The sequence below is a fragment of the Ylistrum balloti genome, unplaced genomic scaffold (genome assembly GCF_031769215.1).
Source record: "Ylistrum balloti isolate Yb309-2 unplaced genomic scaffold, AGI_CSIRO_Ybal_v1 Utg370490, whole genome shotgun sequence".
NCBI lineage: Eukaryota > Metazoa > Mollusca > Bivalvia > Pectinida > Pectinidae > Ylistrum > Ylistrum balloti.
In genome coordinates, this window is record NW_026782319.1 from 93,399 (window position 1) to 115,845 (window position 22,447).

Sequence of the window (22,447 nt, forward strand, 5' to 3'; positions counted from 1 at the left end):
TAAATTGGAGATGAATTTTTTACAATGAAATTTAAAAGTTGGTAAGGTTCCTCATTGTTTGATATTTTCTGGAAGCTGATTCCACAAAGTTGGTCCATAATATAGGAAGGAATTTCTAAACTTTTCAGTTTTGTGTTTAGGTATGATATAGTTAGTTACCAGCAGTAGATGCCCTAGTTTGTCTACTGTGTACACTGGACACAAACACATTACAGTCCAAGTAGTTTGGACAGTTTGTTAGCTAACTGGGGTACTTTATACATTAGTATACATTCATTGTAGTTCACTCTTTTGCTAAAAGGTAACCATTTGAGTTTGGTGAATAGTTCATTGCCTGATACAGAGTAGTCTGCATCCATAATTATACGTAAAACTCTTTTCTGTAATCTCTCTAGTTTTTTAATATATGTCTGAGAACAATGTCCCCAAATATTTGATTCTTGATGAAACAGGTAAAACTTTTTAATTCTGCATAACTGATATATTTTGAAACTGACCTTTTTGATGACATCCTGGACATGTTTGTTCCAAGTAAGGGTATCATCAATACACACACCTAGGAGTTTTTCATGTTTAACATTTTCCAACGTAAGATCACCAGAATCAGTACATTCAATACATAATTCCTTTGAATTTTTTTTTTTTTTCTGTTTACTGCCTACAAGCATAACTTTGGTTTTGTCTGTATTTATCACCATTTTGTTTGTTTTACACCAGTTTATATATTTCCAATTTATATATTTCTTACTGTAGTTACAGAGTACAGATAATATGTCTGATCCTGGGAGACAAGATTTATGTACTTCCTACCGCAGTTACAGAGAGTAGATAATATGTCTGATCCTGGGAGACAAGACTGATGTATTTCTTACCATAGTTACAGAGTATAGATAATATGTCTGTCACTGCAGGAGACCAGGTATGTTTAGCTTTACAGCTGAAATGCTGACAAGAGTAAAGGTGCTCCTGGATAGTTTTATAGCAGCAATTTATCAGTAGGTGACTTGGATGCACCGACACTATAAACAGAAATAAAATAACATAAAAGGTACATTTTTATTGAAAGTTGGGGCCATGTCACTTCATCATCATGCTTTCCAGATTTATGTACTTTAAACTGACCACCTCCCCATGGGCTTGACAATCATCTGATGACCTAACTTAAAAGACATATCAAATATCAATGTACTTTTATTTAACACTAAGTATTCAGTAGTGATATTTTTCTTCCTTTTTTCTTTGGACAATAAATAACACTGATACCATAAATTCCATGGATGAAATTTATGAAGTTCAAAATGTCAAAATCCTGTGGTCAGTGGGTCATCTCAAAGCAAAAGATCAAACTCAGGGAGTGTTGTATATCTCAGTATTGGGAACATTGGAAAGCTGGCTGTATATGATCACTTACTTATAAATAACAGCCACCGCAGCACAGCATCTTGGCAGGAGATGGCATCAAAACACATCAGCATGATGTCTGATGTCAGGAGAGTTACATAGTTAGCTGTAAACAGAAGAGATAGGAATGTTAACAAATTCTAAATATATCACTGCATTTCATTAGTCAATTAGTATTATAATAACTATATACTGTGCAAAATTCTCATTTGCATATAAGCCTTAGATCCACATGACATGAACTCAACTCGTGAGAGTATAATGATGAATCATAATTGACTGTCGCTAATTTCAACCTACAAAATGAAGAATGTATAATGTTTAAAACATTTCAAGAACTCTTGAGAGCTTTTAGCTTTTGTCAGAGTATGTTTTGTTGCTGAAATGTACATCATCTTAAAATTTAAAAAAAAAAAAAAAAGACAAAAAGTTTTGATTTGATTTAAAATATATGTCCCTCTTATGATAATATTTTCCAAGTCAGAACTCCTCCTATCATCATCACAGTACTTTGATTATATGTGAAATATTTTGTGTATGTAAACTGGTACCTGGTTGAACAGTTATGAGATGTTTATCAATGTAGGTAGTTCCTGGGACAAAGCCACATGCTTGTAGGGAGACGTCAGCATTGAACAGGCACTGGTACTTGTTACCAAGGAAGATATTCTCACCTGGGTGTACCTCACTCATTTTGCTCTTATAAATCTGGAACTGTCACAGAGTTGCTGGCATCAGCTGAATGATCTTTTACAACTAATTGTAGTTTAATCATCATTTTAACTTTGTTTTACTACTGCATGAAAGAAAAAGTTTGTCGCACCTGTTTCACATGTGAAAGGAAGAGAAAAATAAAAGGTAAGCTGCAGTTTAATGCTGAAGGTGAGAGCCATGTTTTGTGTATGTTTCTGGGAGAATTAAGACTATGAGTGCTTTTCAGCAATGACAAACAAAACAGTTGAATGTTTCCTCACAATACAATTTTTAACTAAATAAAACATATGTTTTTAAAATACTGCAATGCTCTTATAATGTTCATTTCAATATTTACTACTGAATTTTTTCTCAAAGTCATCAAACACCAGCTAATGCAAATGGGCATGTACATAACATTAATTACACATCATATGAAAATCAAACATTTTGTGTAACACATAGCCAGGTTTTCAAAGAGTAACATTCAAAAGTAACAGCTAAATTTGCTAGCTATAAAATTAATCAGTTCTTAGATATTAAATGAAAATATTGACAATACTTACTTCCTTAAGTTTGAGTTCATGTTCAGGTAACAGATCTTCTAAAAGGAAATAAATGCAAAATGAATATTCAAAACATGAAATCTTCAAAATAATTGACATATTTAAAGCATATCACAGGGAAACATAATTATAGAGATCTGACAATGTTGAAAATGGTTTCTTATCAATTAAAAGACTAGGAAAAGATCACCGGGGGGGGGGTTTTGTTTGTTTGTATTTTGCAATGAACAGTCGATGCATCAAAGTTTTTGTCCAGTCCTGAATTCTATTATATATTATCACTAACTTGACCCTTTATGAAATGGAGTTTTATAACTCAAACTTTGTGATGTATCAAAGTTTTTTCATGGACAGCAAGCTACAAGTTACAGTGCAACAAAGAGTGCTACCTGACGATGGATTACAATAGCCCGCTATCATCAGCTCTGTGTTACGAGGTTAATCAATGACTGGTCACTGATTAATATTTAATTGCTTACTTACAAGCCATGATATTTAATCAAACAAAATTGGACGCAATGCCATGTTCACTGCCGCCATTGGGGTAATTTACTTAGATCTAATTTACGGAATTTTGAAAACAATCAGAGGAAATTCTATCACTTGTATGATGATTTCACTCATTCCCGAAGTGTCACTTTTCAGTTATAAGCATAAAAGCATGAGAAACATGGTGATTTATCTGTCAATCAAGCATTCTCCGACTGATTCCAACTAGCTGTTGTCAGAACATTGGCAAACACTCTCGTTATTTCTACGATATATGGAAGATGTGTTATGTTAATGGTGTTGTTTCTGGACCGATTACATTATGGTATTAATTTGCTCTCTTTTAAATTCATTGGTGTCTATAACGTGTATGTATCGCTCTTGAAATCTTTAATGCTGCATGTCGTTTCATTTAAAATTGATCCATAAAATATATATACTGTGTGGCAGGAAGGCAGGAAAGTAAACGTAAGCATGCATTGTCTATTTCTCATTGATTTAAAGTTATGCATTTTTTTTCATGGATGAAAATGTTTTGTTTTGAGGTAAAAATATATCTTTTCCATTGGACTTGTGTTTTGGTATTTGTTGTGTTAGTTCAGATAGAAATATCAAATCAATTTTATAAAGCCATGAACATGAAATGTCAATATAACCCACCACGAATGATTTAAAGTCTCGATATAAATTTTTTTATAGTCCCTTAATTTTTGAAACAGCAAAGTATGACTGCATACCTTTTAATAGACTTACCATCAACAACTGCTTCTTCAGAAACCTCCAAAGTATCTTTCACAAAACCACCTTTCCTAAGTCCTTCCTAGTAAATATATAAGCAGACATATTCAATCTTCTCATTGTGAAATATCTAGAAATTCTGTCTTTGTACATCTTCCAACTGTTACACTATCTACTAGCGAAATATTACACATTTAAGGTATGCTACACCACACACAGCTATCCATTATAAGACATGTGATTATTGATGATTCTATCTCATTTTGATCAAAATCATGTGTGCATTGTACAAGTGAATGCTTGGTACATGTCATCTGAACAATATATAAAGACTAGTTTGTATCTATTTTAATCTCGACATTTTTTTCACAACATCTTTCCAGACATGTTTGTATCAACATCTATCCAAACCTGTTTCTATCAACATCTATTCACGCCTGTTTGTATCAACACTAGACCTATGGGTATCAACATTTATCTTTTTTTTCTCCATATTTTCCAAGTAAAATTCGAAATGCAATTGTCATATATAAACATCTTTACTAAGCATACCTCCAGTACTGCATGCATGTCTTCACACTGTCTTTCTTCTGATGTCTGAAATGTCAATATCACAAATCAAATAATTTCAGTAACTGAAATTTAACAGCAATGATCATATGATCTGTGATAGTTTATAGTTCTTCAGTTACCTCCCTTCACCTGTAAAACCCCAAATTGATCATAAACAACATCAAACTAATGGCTGGAGATCTTGAATAAGGTCTAAATGTTCTGTGTGAATTTTTTTTGTTTGCATTGGTGATGTGACTCTAACCTTACATATCATTGCCAGTTGAAAAATCCACATGTAAATAGAGTGGGTGTATCAGCAAGCCGGCACTCTGGTTTCTACTAGCGTTCCAGACCAATAAATGACACTTTTACCTTATCAATGGCTTCAGCTAATAGGACATCCAGTGAGAAGCCTGAGTTGAATGAAGACAAAGGAGCCAGCGAGATCTGTGGCCTGCAGGATGGTGTCGGTGATTCTGTCTTTGACTGACATAAAAACAACACAATAGCATTGAAAAATATATTCTTTTACAATATTGAAAAGTATTGTGATTTAACTGTGGGTACACTGGCATCAATAGTTAAGTGAATGGGAAAGTGGAACCTGACATGCCTCAGAACTTCTACTTGTCCATCGAAAATCATATGGTTTCTGTTGCAGTTTGCAAAAGAGAAAATTAGTGTCCAGTGAATCCCTATAATATTTCAAATATTGAGTTACATCCATTACATGGCCATACATTGTATCTATACATAATCAACATGAACCACCTATCAGTGGAAGTTCTGGTGTACATTCTGAAATGTTTACTGCAATTGTTATACAATATTCAGGAAGGTTACTTCCAATATCAGTTGCTCTAATAAGGTGTGATGGCTGCACTCAGTATAATTCCTGTTTACACATTTCCTATGAGACTTATGTTTAACTTTTAAATTAATAAAGGATTGAAATTTGAGTAAACCTAAATAATTTTTGTTGCAGAGCTGCAGTTAGGTATAGAACATATATATCACATTGAGATGTTACTGAAGTATCTGGTCAGTGAAGTCATGGTCTTATTCAGCAGCTGTAACATGCATTGAAGTGGAACAGACTTATTTAATTTACAATCTGTGTTCACTTACCTGAACACAAAAAAATTGATGATGAGGAAACTGGAAAAGCCAATGGGTCAATGTCACACCAAGATGTACAACCAAGGTTGCAATACTTATAACACAAGGATGCTATTTCAGATGTAACTTCTTTATTAACTATTAATACCTTTTAACTTCAAAACTCAAATCAAGCTGACCTTAACAACAGCCCACAATATGTTGATGGGGGACTGGTCAATAAATAAGCATTCTTAAGGTCTCTGTGGTGAATAGAATATCATTCATGAAACAAAATTAGTATTGTGGTAAAACTTACAGAATTAATACCCTTGGTTGGCGTGGAAGGAATTGGTCTGGAGCTGAAAACAAGCAAAAGAAAATTAACTAATCTTACAGAAATAACATTAATAAGGCATCTCAGATAACATTTAGACCGTTTTTATTGGAAATAATTACCAACTCCTAGTTTTCCACCAAAAATCAGCAACTACAAAAAAAATATCTTACTTACAACAAGTTGAGTTTTTACATTGAACATTTCTGAGGACAGAATCCAGTAACAACAGGTCACTGAATATAGTCACGTTAGACAGATTAATAGAATCTTTAACACCTTTGGAAGCGAGAAAGGTGGATCTCAACCCACAGGGGAAAGACGATTAAGTTAACAAACATGAGGCTTGCCGAGTGTTTTTCAACTTAATAATCTTTTCCCGAAAGTTCAGATCACCATATCTCATCAACAAGTGGGTGAATGATTATTTTTCTCTTACCCTGCTGGCTTCATCGTTAAGCTATTACTCTGAGGTCAAATCATTTTCTTAAATTTCCCAACCCCTTTCAACACTAGGGTGAGGCATGTGACAAAGTAATCTCACACCGATAAAGAGCATGTGCTTACCTGTCCAGGGTAAAATGAATAATACATCTTATCTCTCTTTTTACTTTCTTCATAAAACAATAATTCTTGTTGTACTAATACAACTAAAATGAGAAAATATTTCACCCTGCTTTTTTCAATCAGTAAAGATGATTTATATAAAATCAATCATTCCACCTCTCTGTGAAAAATATAATTTTTGAAGAGGTTAAAGCACAATTACAAATTTAATGTATATATATTATTTCTATTCAATTAAATGATTGAAAAAAATAAGACTGTGTTTTGATCTGATCAGTAAAAGTTTAAATTTGTTTGATATTTCAATGGAATAGCTATGTAAAGCATTTAATTGTACCTGTATGATTGTACTGTGAATATAACTAAGTTTAAAAAACATCCTGCAGACGGTCTCTCTTCAACATTAAGCATTCTCCATATACAAAATGTAACTCATTTTCGCTTCAGATATGTCTGACAATTCATGACTGATATTTGAATGAAATGTTGAAAGACATACCTTGTCCGACTGATATTTGAATGAAATGTTGAAATATGTACCTTGCCTCGACTGATATTTGAATTTAATGTTGAAATACATACCTTGCCTCTGTTAATGAGGTCAGGAAAAATGGAGTCTCCAATTCATCATCAGAGTCTTCTTCATCTATGTCAACATCACTACCTCCTTTGGGAAGATAGAGTGAGAATTCTTTAACAGTAAAACTATTTGATGTCCTATATGTCTCCTTGTCTACCATACTTTGTGACAGGCTAGTAAACTTATCAGTAACTGCATATGCTACCTTTCCCACAAATCCCCATGTGGTAGACAAACTGCATACAAAATCAGACTATAATTCATACATTTTTAAGGTAAACAATATGTTTTCAACAATGTGAATATCAGTTAGTTCTATATATTATTCAATATGACCTTCTTTCTACTTCCAAAGTTGACTATACATCTGATATCTGCTATAACAGGGCAAATATTTATGATAGAGAAAGATATCAGGTTTATATACATTTCAGGTACTATATGTATATGTAAGCAAAGGTGTCTAGATCAGTTTGATACTGTTTATATATGTACATCTGATTACCTTATAATTGGACCTGCTTATTTTAAATGATTTTAGACAGACCGAAGATTTATAATAACAAGGCAACACTGATCTCCGAAAGATCCTTGACAAAATATTTTGACTTGTTTGTATACGAGAACAATGATACACTTTAAAATGAATAAAAGAAAACTTGTATTTTTTCTTGAACATAATCCATTAAAATATGTCATGGGGAATTTAACAATATTTTCAAAAATATGTATGTATCATTAACTGAAAGGGATGATAATAAAATGCATGACTTTTTGCTTTTTTCTAATTTCTAACAAAAAAATTACCAGCAGTCAGTATATTTATACACACTACACATATACAAATGCCTTTAATTCCTAGAAGTTTCTGAAAAATCATAATATTGCAAAATGGTCATAACTGAGGATTTCTATCACCAAATAACCAATATATATACTATTAATGGAAAGCATGGTAATAATATTTACATAATGTATTTACAGATATCAAATATGAACTTTGAAATAATTTTTACTATATTTTTCCTTGAAAATCCAAGAGATTAATGGATAGTGGTTTATGTCCATGTGGTTTTTTTTTATCATTTTCAAATATTAAGTGGACTTTTCCAGTATAGCAAGCAAGATAATACATAATAACATGTTAACCAAGACACAATGAAATGTGAAATGGATTAAAGTTATGCATGCTAAATGTAACACAAGCATGTCAACTTGACACAGTTTATGAAATGAAATGTTAATTCTCTATATCATAAACAGACAAATTTACATTTATTGAAAGTAGGCTGGAATCCCCAGTATACCACTGACAGACAGCTGAATAACAATATATGTATGTATGATGAATATGGAAAATAACTGCTTAGTCTTACATTTTATGACCTTTGAGAAATATTTTTTTTCAGAACTCATCTCATCTCTTTGACCACAAACAGGATTAGGAGATGATCATCCCAGACAGACAACACATTTTGTAAGGCTGCTTTTATGTAAGCAGTTAAATGACTGGACTGACTGAACTTACAACACCATGCATAGATATGTATTTGAGGGGTCCAGTCCTACCTAAGGAAATGATATGATATTAAGTTCAGATTAAGATGAAACAGATTTTATCTTTAGTAACAGTGATTTTGACAATTGACCTTTCAACCCCAAAAGCTATCCCAAGCAAGCATTCCCAAAAGAGAGCAATAGCTTCATTTTAATTTGTTTTAAAAACTTGTACACATGTTAATGTCTGGAAATAATGATCTGCACCAACTTTCTTTTACCAGTAATAGTGATTTTAACATTTGACATTTTGACCCCCAAAACAATCCTGAACATGCTCATTCAATAAGAAAGCAGACTATTAAACCTTAATCAAAGCATACAAATGTTCCATTACAAAACAATCGAATTCATCTCATAGCTTTATGTATATGAGTATCTAATCAATTTAACAAATTACTTCATTATTCAAATAACTCATCAGCAGAAAGTTTTCAATTCAGAACACTGACAATAATAACTTTTAAGAATCTTCCACAATGACACGATTTTCATATCAAAGACAATTGCACTGTTCTCATAAAATTGGCCGATAACAGTTCACTTTTTACGTAAACTGACCATAACAACTGATTGTGATGTATAAATTTACAGGACCTAACAGGAGTTTCTATTCTACATAAGCTTTTCGAAGCAAGTGTGAAAGGTATTTTTCATTTCAACAAGACTCTGGTGAGCTTTATGGATAGTAATGTCAACCATCAAATAATTAGATCCTTATGGCTGTTTTTCCTTCTATCAGAGAAATTTGTTCATATGCTGTATTGACATCAAAATTACATTTTGTATTGATTAGTTACATTAAGAAACCTTAAACAATTGAAAACTAGAAGTGTTATCATGTGTAAAATATTGCTTTTTCCAAAATTCAAAGAGGGCACTGGTTGCCATTTTGATTATGAATCTCAAAATGAGTGCAGGTGGCTATCTTAAATGAAATGGTTTGAAGAGGATCCTTCTTGTAGCTCTCCAGGAATAGCAATAACAAACTTTGAATATAATAATCTTAACTGCACCTAGCAGTCACCTTAAATATTCATAGAAAACTCAAAAAATGTTAAGCACAACAAGAACCAATACCAAAGATGTCCATAACATTTTAAGTAGATCTATTAAAGTTCATCAGACAATGTGGTAACAGACTTTAAATGTCAAATTCAATATGAAATGCAGTAGTCATCTTGAAAAGCTTATGAAGCTCATAATGTGATATGGCAATTTCTTTAGTCAAATGAATCTTGCATGAAACTGAAATGATGAACAATTTTGTTCACATATGTTACTGAAAATATGCTTTACCATATAATTGTTAGAGTTTGCTCCAGATCTAAAACCTCTATTGACCTGCAATATATTGGACAAGTTTTAAACATAATTAAATTACCATCTCCTGATGTCTAAAATAGTAGTTTTACATGAATTTCTGTAACCTGATGCCCAAAGGGCCTGTATTACTCACCTGTTCTGCAGCTTTACAGAGATGATTTAGATTGGAAGAAAAGAATAATCTAATATGTAACTTTTAAGTTCATCTCAAACACCCTACCCCGTCTTTACAGTATATATGTTGTAGTTGGAAAAAAATTTGGAAGTCTTCAATATATTTGATCCCTATGACCTTAAAAATAGGTCAAGTTTTAAAAAACAAATTTAACTCATTCTCACCAATGTATGGCCTATTGATTATGAGAAGAAGAATGTTACTTGCCCATTATTGTGGCACTGGGTCTCTTGGTTAGCAGACAAATTGTTTAAAGGAGAAAAGGTAAAGGGCAGGCAAGCTTAAGATATCAACTACATGGATATATGTACTGAATGATACAGAGATCATTTGATGAAGTTTGATTTATGGAAAAAGATGTTCTTTTTTCTGAATCTTAAGTAAGTAGAGCAAAGCAGCAAATTGCACATGTCACTGTAAACCAGAAGTAAAAGTCATCAGTTTTATAACATATTCTCTAAATAAAAATTCAACACATGTATGGTGGTGCTGTTACAATTCCCAACACATTTGCTAGCTGCTTAAATACCATTCTGGTTAGTAATGCTATAAGCAGCACTGATTGGAGTGATAATGCAATTCAAATTGTTTTGAAAAATCTTTTCTAACAAAGAATATTTAGAGTGCAATTACTGTTTCAAATTTTATGTTATATAAATGAAAGAAATTTTAATTGTTTAATTCATTCTAAACATAATTGTATAAATAACACGTTTGTAAACACTAACAGCACTCTGTACCTACCAATATAAATGTCATCATCCTTCCACCTGCCTGTAGCACTATCCATCCTGCTGTACCTTGCCTTACTTCTGCCTCCATCTCGGTGCTCTTCATTTGATCGAAGAATTGAACTAGAGTCCATGTCCTTTGACCTTTGCTGACCTGCCTCTTTTCTCTCACCATGGTAAGAAGAATCATCTTTTGATCGTTGTCTGTGCCTATGACTATTAGATTTATCTCTCTTTGACCTATGTTGATGTCTGTGAATGTGTTGTATGTGATTACCAGAATCACTATCAAAATTACTTTCGTTATTCTTTTCTCCTGCCACTTTCCTATAATCATTCTTATGTGATGTATGGGATCTTTTGTCTTTATAATGACTGTCTGATTCCCTAGAATGTGATCTTGCCCTTCCTGTATCAGAAGAATGTGTGCTTCCCCCACTTGTACTCCTGTTTCGGTCCTTAACTTTATCATGGTCTCTACTGCTACCTCTCACCTGGCTGGAATCTGAGGAATGTCGACCCCGTCTAGGAGATTCCCTTTCACTTGAGTACTGTCTCTTTGGTGATTGATTATATTCCTCTTTGCTATAACTGCTCATTCGATATACATTAGATGGTTTCACAGATAAGGCTGATTTATGATTGTGTCCCTTCTGATCACAAACACTATGAAGACTTTCCTCCACGGGTTTTGTAGGCATGGGTGATTGGGTATCTTTGTCATTGTGAAGCATACAGCCTTGACCTTTATCTTTTGGTTTCATCGACAAAAAGCCTTTCTGAAGCTGTTGTGATGAATTCATTTTGTTGTGCTGCTTCTTATTTTCTGTGTGTGATTTAATCAGCAATTTGGATTGTGAAGAACATTCTTTATTTCCTTGAATATTTTTACTTGGAAAAACTTCATCTGCTTTGTTTATGTTGCCTTTAATCTCAGACACATCAGATGAAAATTGCTGTGGAGAAATATTGGTACATATGCTTTGAGTAATTTTTGCAGAAGAACTTTCTTCAAACATTGCTGACCTCGATTTGTTGTGAGAATGAGTATTGTCATGAGTATCTGTCGCACAACACACAGAGCTGAATTTTGATTTGTTCTCTTTTTGTTCCTTAGGGGCGTCCTCTAATGACCTATCATTACAATCTTCATCATTGCCACTTGGACATCCAGAAACTTTCATTTCTAATTCCACTCTATCAGTTTTTGTAGGATTCTCCACGATTTGAATCTTTTGTGCATTATCAGACTTTTGTTCTGTCGTAGTATATCCATGCATGCTCCTTTGATGTCTGCTCACATCTGTGTTTTGTTCAATTGTCTTGTAATATAACTCCTTTACATTTCTATTCCTTGTGGAGATGTCGGGATCTTGTTCCATCATGGGAGGCTTCACTTTTTGATCTATTCTCTGTAAACTTTCAGAATTTTGACTTGACTTAAGCTCATCAAAAGATTTTGATCTATCAACTTGAGCACATTTTTGGTCAGGATAGTTGTTAAGTGTACAGCTAGAATCCAAACTTCCTCTCTTTGCTCCTGACTTACCAAAATTAGATGAATCACAGCATGGAGAGCTATTCAGATTATGAATTTTAGAATACTGATCACCTCTGTAGGATCTACCACTACCATATGAGAATTGGTCTTGGTTCCTTCCCTGTGGTGAAACTGTACTCTCCGAGTCTCTTGACCTTCTGTATCCCTCTATCCTCTGTTTTGAACCTATTTGAAATTCCTCAATACTACTTCTGTGTTGCTTTGTTCTATCCCTATCCAAGCACTTATTCTGTGAGTAATAATTCTCCTGTCTACTCCGTGGTGAATTATACTGCGATGATCCATATTGTCTTCGTTTATCATGATCCCGAGGAAATCTGTTGGGACTATTATACTGTCTTCTTTCACCAGGTTGGTTCTTTTCCCTGTAGGTTAACCCAGTGTTTTGGGAACAAGTCACGCTCTCTGTCATTTTTTCACCTTTGTCAACTGATTGTTGTTCCTGTGTGAAGGACATTTTATTTTCTGTATATTTTTTACCAGTCTCCATTCCTCTTGAAGTCACTTGCTGTTCTCTACAGTACAGTGGCTGTTTGTCATCTCTTGCTATCCTTTCTCTTCTGCTAGAATCCTTGTCTGGTGTTTGCCATGCATCTCTATCACATATTTCCCTATTTCCTTCCATGCTATCAGACATATCTGAATGTCTTCCGTCTCTCCATTTTCCTTCTTGTCCCTCTCTAGCTGCTGGTGTTCTGATCTTACTTCCCTTTAAGCTGTCTCCTATGTCTGAAGTACTGTACTTATGAATAGTGTCTTGATCTCCATTTCCACCAACACATGTTTTATTATCTGCATTGGAATATTCTGATACCAGTTCACTTCCTACAGATGTGTTTATACTTGAATTTCCTGTATGAACCTTAACTGTACCTGATTGTATATCTTGGGATTCTCCACTACCTGTAAAATAATCACTAGATGACCAGGTTTTTCCTGTCCCTTGTGGTTTTGGGGTCTCTTTACCTCTTTTCTGCAGGGGTACCCCAAAAAACTGTTTTCTATCCTTCATTGCTGGAGACAGAGGCTTATTCTTCTCTGCAACTGATGGACGTATCAAGAGACATTGTGCATCTTTTGATTGCTGAGGTGAACCTTTAAAACAATTGTACATATAAGATAAAACAATGAAGAATAAAGCTTTTATTGTTTGACAGTCTATCAACAACTTTGATCATATCATTTAGAGATGGAGATGAATACCAAACTGCTACACAAACAAAATTTGTAGATATATTGAAAAGAAATATCTTAGGATTGAATGGAGTTAAAAACTTATATACACTTGTGAGTTACAATGAGACACTGACCAAACAACCTTTGGTTTTACTAATGATAGCATGATAACTGTACACCTAGTACAAGTTTGACCCAAACGAACAATGAAAGCCTTACATGCCTTTAAATGCAATTAAAATGTCTGGTATAAGTCCTGCATACATAAAACACTGAAATAGTTCACACATAAAAAGAAGAAGAAAACAATATGCCCCACATGGTAAACCATTCATGAAGATAACGCAAACAGGAGGGCTAGGAAATTCAATGGAAAGACACTTTTGCAATACATTGAAGATGCAAGTGAACAAATATGGTATCATCGAGTGAAGGGTCATTAAGAATGCATTTGCTGAATAGGAAAGCATGAAGACTATGGGACGTACTTGTCAAATAATGGAAAGTGACATGCAACTAAAGCAAGTCCACCAAATCAAATGGGGAACTTCAATTAAAAGTTCTATATACCATGTTTCTTTCTGTTATTTTCTTCATTAAAGTCTTGTAACTCTGGATCTGGCAAATATTGACAGATTTTGACAAACATTGAACTCCTTTGAGATCTCACTGATATAATGCAATCCCAAAATATGGTTCAAGTCTTACTGTCTAGCATTAAAAATTAGTTAACTGATGGAAACAAAGAAATCACCAATGTTTTAAAGCTCTGTAACTATGACAAATCTTTACAGATTTGACCAATATTGAACTAATCTGAGATCTAATTGAGGGAAAACAGTATACCAAATTTGGTTAAAATCTTGCTAAAAAACCTTAAACTTATTTGATGGAAACAAAAAAAAATGATCTTCAACTTTTAATTAGGCCAGTAAGTCTGGTAAATATTGATGGATTTTGACTAGTATCAAGCTCAACTCAGATCATATTCACATAAAGCAAAGTTCCAAATTTGGTTAAAATAGAACCAGTAAAAAATCTGACAGTTGATGGCAAGGAAGAAAATATCTACAGAGTATCAAACAGAGCACTGCAAGGCAGAACAATAAACACATGTCCCATGCTGAAAAAATAAGTGGACATGATGATAATAAGTCAAAACAAAGGGGAAAAAGTGCTACATGTTTTCATGATAAATTACACTTTACAAGAGACCGATAAACAGAAAAAATCTGACAAACTGAAGCAAGTGTGCAATCAATGATATCTGAAAGGTACATTATCAATTTCAATATACACTGTATTAGCTACTTGCTAGTTTAATTATGAAAGCCAGGATTTAATCCTCAAATTTGAGAAATGGTAATTCATATTTTGTTTTTTCTTATTTTTTTAAAAAATCAAATGATTTGGTGCTTTATGGGCTATGCAATGTAACTTTTTGGCCTATTCACAAGAAAATATGATGAGATGATTTGAATTACTTAATATTATCATAGGCCAAATCACTATAGATTTATTGTACAGACCCTAACAAGATACCTGTACATCAGAAATTTGTTTTTTCTGAGCCTACACATCAAATCTAAGAAATACTCTTCTTATAATAGCGATAACAAAATTCAAGATGGGCACAACTAGGAACTAAGGGGGACAACTGAATTTTGAGAAATATCCCTCAAGTACCTCCTCAGAAATAGTGACAACAAGTATTGTTTATGGAGGGATGCTGAAAACCACAGACATTTAAGGGTGATTTGAATAGTCTTTCATTTGATAACAGTGGGCTGAAATTGGACACCTGCAGAATCAATAGTTTTCTTCTGTCTTCTAATATGCCATTGGGCAACACAGGTTCAGGACATATTTGATTTTTTTTTGGACCATGTGATCCAAACAATCAGAATTGAAATGGCTGAAATTGTGTTTCAAATAAATTTGCAAGAAATTCCATATTTTAATGGGATGAATGTCAAAGAGCAACAGTAGTAACTCAGTCGGTAAAATCACCTTTCTCAGCACCAGATATTCTTCTGGGTGTGGCAGACATTATCTGATAACTCTAAATCAATTCAAAATTATAAAAAATAAGTAACATTAATTACCAACCGATTCAGACTGGAAGTCATTTTGGTTTACTGGTGACAGTGTTTTGTGTACATGTGTTATCATAAATGACGCAGAATTTTACATATCCATACTGTTGATCAAGAGATAAAGGTTTCCTTTCAGTAAGTTTTCATTAAACTTTTGTTGTGTATAGTTCAGCAAAAACCAATTGTCTCATTGTTCATAAGGTGATAGTTTTTAATATATATATAAAGGCAACAATAAACAAGAGTGCCATGGACACAATATACGCTGCCACAAAATATAAAGATCAAGAATAACCGTAAAATTGCCACTTCCAGCACATCCACCTATTGTAGTAGCGACGTTGAGCAAGTTTCGTGAAAATCTGATCATTAGTTTAGGAGGAGTTACATTCACAAGGCTCCACTATGAGCAAGTAGATACAAAGTTGAAAATGGCATAAATCTTACAAAAATCAACGAACCAATAAATCACCCCTTCATGCAGATCTACCTATTGTATTAGTGACATTGAGCAAGTTTCATGAAAATTTGATGATCATTTTAGGAGGAGTTGCGTTCACAAGAAATGGACGTACGGATGGACGTATGGACGGAGAAGATGACGCCAATATACGACCGCCTCCGGCAGCTTTAAAAAAATCAGTAAGTTTATACTTATATAAATTGATGGTGAAATAGAAATCCAATTTAGTTAATAAGAAAATTAGCAATGGACTCTTCTAACTTACAATAGCAAATGCATGGCCATGAATCAATTGTTCTTTCTAATCAAAACTAGATTGCTGGTACAATTTCATTTATCAGGATTAAACCAACAAAGGAAATACTTTTTCAAGAAATTTCCCAGACCATGTAGGTTTAGCCCCTCTTCTCTAGATTAAGGCCAAGTTAAAATTAGTAAGGTTTGGGACAAACTTTATTTTACAAGCAATGACAAGTCAGTAAGTGCACAGGCATGCATGTTAATGGTAGACTATGAAGCAGGAGAGAAAAAGAATATGAGGTACATGCATATTCAAATCTGAAAATAATTTTCAAAAATGCATTAAGCAGGCAATGAATAAGGATCTAGGTATAGGGCTCTATATTGTGCATCAAGTTCTACTGCATTTAGATCCACATCTTGCTTCTCTAATACTTTTGTTTGATTTTCTCTGGGTCATGAAAAAGTCAGGTGATGGCGAAAAGCATATGGAAGTGGCAAGCAAAGCAAAAAATTGACATCTATGTAAATTTTACCTGTGTTTCTTTCATTATCTTGCAACATGCATGTTTCACCATCCAGACTAACAAGTTCCATACAATGTTGTACATTTTCTACAGCTGACTGATCTGTTTTGGTTGTTCGACCAGTGATTCCACCCACCTGCTCAGTACTTGGAGACTGAATCTTACATTCTTGATTTTCATTGCTAGAGGGACTGTATTCAGTCTGTACGTTACATACTGGTGTTTTGCAGAAAACTTTCTGATTGACATTTGTGGGTCCAATTTCCTCCTTATCACAAACCATATGGCTAGAACTGCTCTTATTGTCACCCTCCATTTCGAGACATGACAGTTTGGATTTCATTTCCTGCGAACTTTTCTGAAGTGATTGATCATTTGGCAATAGCTTTTCAGAAGCTGTATTGACAAGAGTTGTAGTAAAATCTTTTATATTGTCCTGATCCAAGGTACTAGATTTTTCAGTTTCCTTGTTGTCATGTTCAGTTGAGTGATCACTGCAGTTTTCAAGTTTTGAATGGACTTGAGTCTTTTGATTGGAGGAATAGTGCATCATATTAGATCTCTGCACATTTTCTGGCACATATCTTTGATTCAAATAACTCATTTTTATCATTTTATTCTTCTTTCTATATCTCTGAGGTGATATGTGCTTCTGAAACAATGTGGTCTGGTCATTGTAAGGTGTAAAGTTTCTTCCACAGCTTTGATCATGGTTGAAATTTTGAGAAGATGAACAGTAGTACTTCTGTTTAAAGTGAGACAAATTTGGCTGCATTATTTCCCTTGTTACACCATCATTAGCGAAGTCTTGTCTTTCAAAATGTTGATGATGATCAGCTGAATTATGCCTTTCTCTTTGTAACTCCCACTCATTGGGGTACGGTCTTCCTCTTGGATAATTAAACTCAGGAGAGCATCGTTCTTCTTCGAAACAATAAGACTGACCACTGAAAGCTCTTCTTTGCCTGTCTATAAGCCAGTTTACTTGATTTGAAGCTGTAGTTCCTTGAAAATATGGATGCCCAAATTGGCAAGGATAGCTTCCACTTCTTTGGTACTCACTCTGCCTCATGTACTGTCTATCATTCTGTTGAGTTTGATTATCTGACAATTGCCTTTGACAATTGAAGTTATTATATTCCCCTTGAAAACCTTGCCTACCTTGATTAGCATTTCCATACATATCTGTATACTTGTTCGAGTCATTTCCATATCTTGGGTTATTTTGCTGAGAAAACCAACTGTCATTTCTGTATCGTCCCATATCTCTACCTACATGGCTGTTATTACCGAATCCTTGCTGCTGTGATTGCCTTGATCCTATATCCCTGATAAAGTTCTGGTTGAAAGGATACATTCCTGGATCATGGATGTACTGAGCATATATTGGGAAATTTGTATAAACTTTGAAAAGAAAATGTCAATACGTCTAAAACATATTCACAAAAATTGCTCTTTGTTCCAGTGAATAACGGAATAGAAAATTATAAAAAACAAATCACCAACAGTTAATCCAAAGTGACAATACACAGGGTACAACAGAATAAAGAAGTGATCATAAAAATGTGACCAAGTCAAATTGTCCAGCAAATAGGTATATAATATATAGTTACACAAAAAATGTATATGATGGCATCTACAACCAACTTAAGACAGTCCACGTACAACATCTCCACAATAGCAAAGCAGAAGCACAGATAACTACCATCTAGGCGACGAGCCAATGAGTGGACAGTTTACATACCATTGACATCTCCTTGAGGAACACGACCTGGTGGGTGTCTGTCTGCTGAAATATATACACATTATCTTTCACACATTTATTAACTACACATATATATCTACTTTTTACTGTCCTTAAATCATTAGTTAAGCATGACCCTATGTCTGCAACATCATCAAAACATCAAAATTAGTTATGATCAGCCATAGAATCCTGAGAGTCAAATCAAAATAAAAAGAATCCAAATAGAATAATTAGAAAAGTATTTACTTAAGAACATGCCAAGCAATTATCATATTCAAAATAGTATAACTCATAAGTGATTAAATTTTGGTACTTAAGACCAATCAGTAATGAAGTATGTAATATGAGTATTTTAGAATATATCTAGATGCATATTGCTTAGGACCAACAACGCTTAAACAATTTTGATCAAAATGTTGAACCTTCCTTTTATCTGTACCTTTTCTTTCAAACTGAAGCAGATATGCCACTTTTCAGTTGGAAAACTGGATGCAATGATCAATAAAATATAATTGACAAACTAATGTCACAAAAGTTTTGATAAAAAAAAAAAATCATATCATTTATCACTGAATGTTTTTCAACGTACTTTTTTTTTTTTGTTAATTTTACCAATCAAATGCTAATTTTATGAAAGACTGAAATGATTTTTGTAGTAAATTTTTGTGGGATTATTTTAGGCGAGTCAAAAACACCAATTCAGTGTAATTATAGAAGCTCTTTCTGAATTAAGACATAATGCAACACAAACAAAGCATGTTGTATTCCTAAGCCATACTGGTCAGTGGTGACTGATCAAGTTCCATAAATTCTTGCCTAAACCTATAACTTGTCAGTGACCAGTTACTCAATTTTCAGAAGTATTGTATTGTATTATTTATTCACTTTAAGCCTTACGGCTCATAAGTATACAGAGTACATATATAACATTCTTGTACAGCATATACGCATTTAGTTTAAATACAGTTAATTAATATTGATGTACAAGATATACAAATTAATGGAAGATGGGATGCTGAGAATACAACATATTAATATAATGGATCGACAGAAGACAAAGACAAAGTTGCATTATCTGAGCGTTACATAAGCTTGGGCATAAAGCTTATCATAACAGTTACAAAGTGGTGTAGTCAGGAGATAGACGCCAACAGTAAATATAACGAATATAAACCTAGAGATAGAAACAGTAGTAATTTAATGGTAGAATCTAGACCTAGCTAAAAAACTTAATTGCAAAAACTTCCCTAAATTACACAGCTCTTTTCTATTTTTTACAGAAAGCAATTGAATTAACTTATAAGACGATGGACGGTTCCAGTAATATTTCTTTATAAATTTTTTGCGATTATCTACATACTGTGGACAGACCAAAACAAAATGGAATTCGTCCTCTACCTGATTTTGATCACAATGACGGCAAAGCCGATTTGCCCTCGGAATATTATGATACCGTCCCTCTTCTACGGATAACTGGTGCAATGAGAGCCGTAATTTAGAGATGAGTTTAAGATACACATTGGAGATAGACTTTGTCAAATAAAATTGCAATGTAAAACTGTCGATCAGAAACTTATACAGGTAACATTTTGATGACTGGTCAACAAATTCATTCCTTGCCTGAATAAAATTATCAGTCAAGCGCTATCTTAAGACTCTGCAAAAATAACTTTTCATTATCAACATGATGTGTTAACCATGCATTTCCAAAACCGGAAGAGAATATCAGATTTTTAACTTGACAACGCCAATTACATTTTCTATGATTACATTCATTCATTTCTTCATAAATTGATTTAAGAACACAATTATCGCAATTAATAAGTTTTAGCCAGTATTTGATTATACAACATTTTCTGATAATATGTAAAGGCAAGCGACCTAACTCTGAATAAGCTATAAAAGATGGAGTACTCTTTTTTATATTCAAAATTCTTTTTAAAAAATCAATATGTATTTTTTCTACTACATCTGCAGAATTATAGCCCCATGTTTCACAACCATAATTAAGAACAGAGGAAACATATACATCAAAAACATTTAGTTTAGATACTACATTAAGGGACAAATTGTTGCAAATTCTTAGTACATTAAACATACATTTACGACCTTGTTCAGCAATTGTAATTTGAGTTTTAGTAAACTTACCATTAAAGTTGAGCAATACTCCAAGATAATTAAATTTATCAACAATTTCTATTTCAATGCCACTAAAATAAAACTTTTCACCAATACGTAACCTCCCACCATTTCGAAATATAACAATTTTTGTTTTCTCCAAATTAACTGTCAATTGACATTTGTTACTGTACTGTTCTAAAGAATCAAGTAAATTTTGTAAACCAGTAGCAGACTCTGAAAACAAAACAGTGTCATCTGCATACCGTATTTATTCCAATTGTAGGCCTAGTTTGCATAACAAAATAAAAAAACACAGCGGTATAAAAGCCAGTCTGTTTCTTAATAAATCCCACATACCTGATAACAATGTCTGGGACAAAACGAAATTACGACACTGCTTTCAAGCTTAAAGTAACCACCTTCGCAGTGGAGAAGGGTAAACATGCCGCCGCAAAAGTGTTTCGTGTTGACAGAAAACGAGTGCGGGACTGGTGTCAAAACAAAGAAAAATTAAAAAATCTTTCTAAAACATCTAAACGCTGTAAAGGAGGTGGGAGGCATGTCAGATATGAAGATATTGACAAAAATCTTATGAGATGGCTACAGGACAGACGGAAGGCCAGAATACGAGTGACTTGGAAAGCATTGCGTTTTGAGGCCCTGCGTATGCATAAGGCAAATGGTAGTCAATCGTTCAAAGCCTCATATGGATGGTTTTCTAAATTCAAAAACAGACATAACATTTCGTTCAGGCGATCTACGCATGTGGCACAACATGAAGTTTCATTAATTGATGATCGTATTGACAGTTTTTTTAATTTCGTGTTAAGAATGCGTCGGCTACGAGAATACCCCGATAGCCATATCGCTAACATGGACGAAACCCCGGTGTGGTTTGACATGCCAGGAAAATCGACATTGGCAATAAAGGGGGAAAAGGAGGTCAGAGTTTACAGTACTGGCCACGAAAAACAAAAAATAACGGTGACACTGGCATTCGTCCCCTTCCGAAAGATGACATACCAAGTGGTATTGTGGTATACATGTGCGGGGCCGGACAAAAATCCTGGGCAAACGAGGAAAGTATAAAATTTTGGTTAAAAAAACTCTGGGGTGTGAATAATACAGCTAGGCAGTTATTAGTATGGGATGCTTTCCGTGGTCATCTTACTGAAGATGTAAAAAACTGGTTCGTCAAAAATATAATTCAGACATCTGTGTTATACCCGGAGGATGTACATGTAAACTACAGCCAGCTGATGTGTAATGGAATAAACCCTTCAAACAGAAACTTGGAGAGTTGTATGACGAATGGTGTTTCAGTATCCCCATTGAGAAAACCAAAGCAGGGAATCGTAAAGCCCCATCTAAAGCTGTAATGTTGTCTTGGGTCAAGACAGCATGGGATAGCATTAGCCCGGACACAATCAGAAGATCGTTCAAAAAATGCGGTATCACAAATTCGCTGGACGGTAGTGAGGTTCATATTTTCCAGCATGATTCTGACGATGAGGAATTCCAGGGGTTTAGTGAAAAGGATGTCCAAGCTGCAGTTGACGTTTTGCAAAATTTAATGGGTGATGTGAACGCGCCTTCCACAAATAGAACTGAGTGAAAGCGAAACTGGCGAAAGTGAAAGTGAAAGTGAAGACAGTAGTTCGTACGGCAGTCCCGGCTGTTTGGCCTGCAGTATATTGAAATGA

General features: G+C 33.9%; 1 protein-coding gene across 1 annotated transcript in view; it reads right to left on the minus strand.

The window, feature by feature from the left end:
• The window catches only part of LOC132555449 (E3 ubiquitin-protein ligase RBBP6-like), a 28,857-nt gene extending 10,624 nt beyond the window's left edge, over nt 1-18,233 (minus strand). Inside the window, exons 1-11 of the mRNA XM_060219798.1 lie at nt 16,886-18,233; nt 10,827-13,469; nt 7,027-7,111; nt 5,860-5,902; nt 4,815-4,928; nt 4,440-4,484; nt 3,903-3,969; nt 2,661-2,698; nt 1,953-2,115; nt 1,412-1,507; nt 873-1,019 (exon numbers count right to left, since the gene is read on the minus strand). Of these exons, the coding sequence (XP_060075781.1) occupies nt 873-1,019; nt 1,412-1,507; nt 1,953-2,115; nt 2,661-2,698; nt 3,903-3,969; nt 4,440-4,484; nt 4,815-4,928; nt 5,860-5,902; nt 7,027-7,111; nt 10,827-13,469; nt 16,886-18,233 (4,789 nt within the window). The remainder of the gene's footprint in view (nt 1-872; nt 1,020-1,411; nt 1,508-1,952; nt 2,116-2,660; nt 2,699-3,902; nt 3,970-4,439; nt 4,485-4,814; nt 4,929-5,859; nt 5,903-7,026; nt 7,112-10,826; nt 13,470-16,885) is intronic.
• Nucleotides 18,234-22,447: the final 4,214 nt, after the last annotated feature.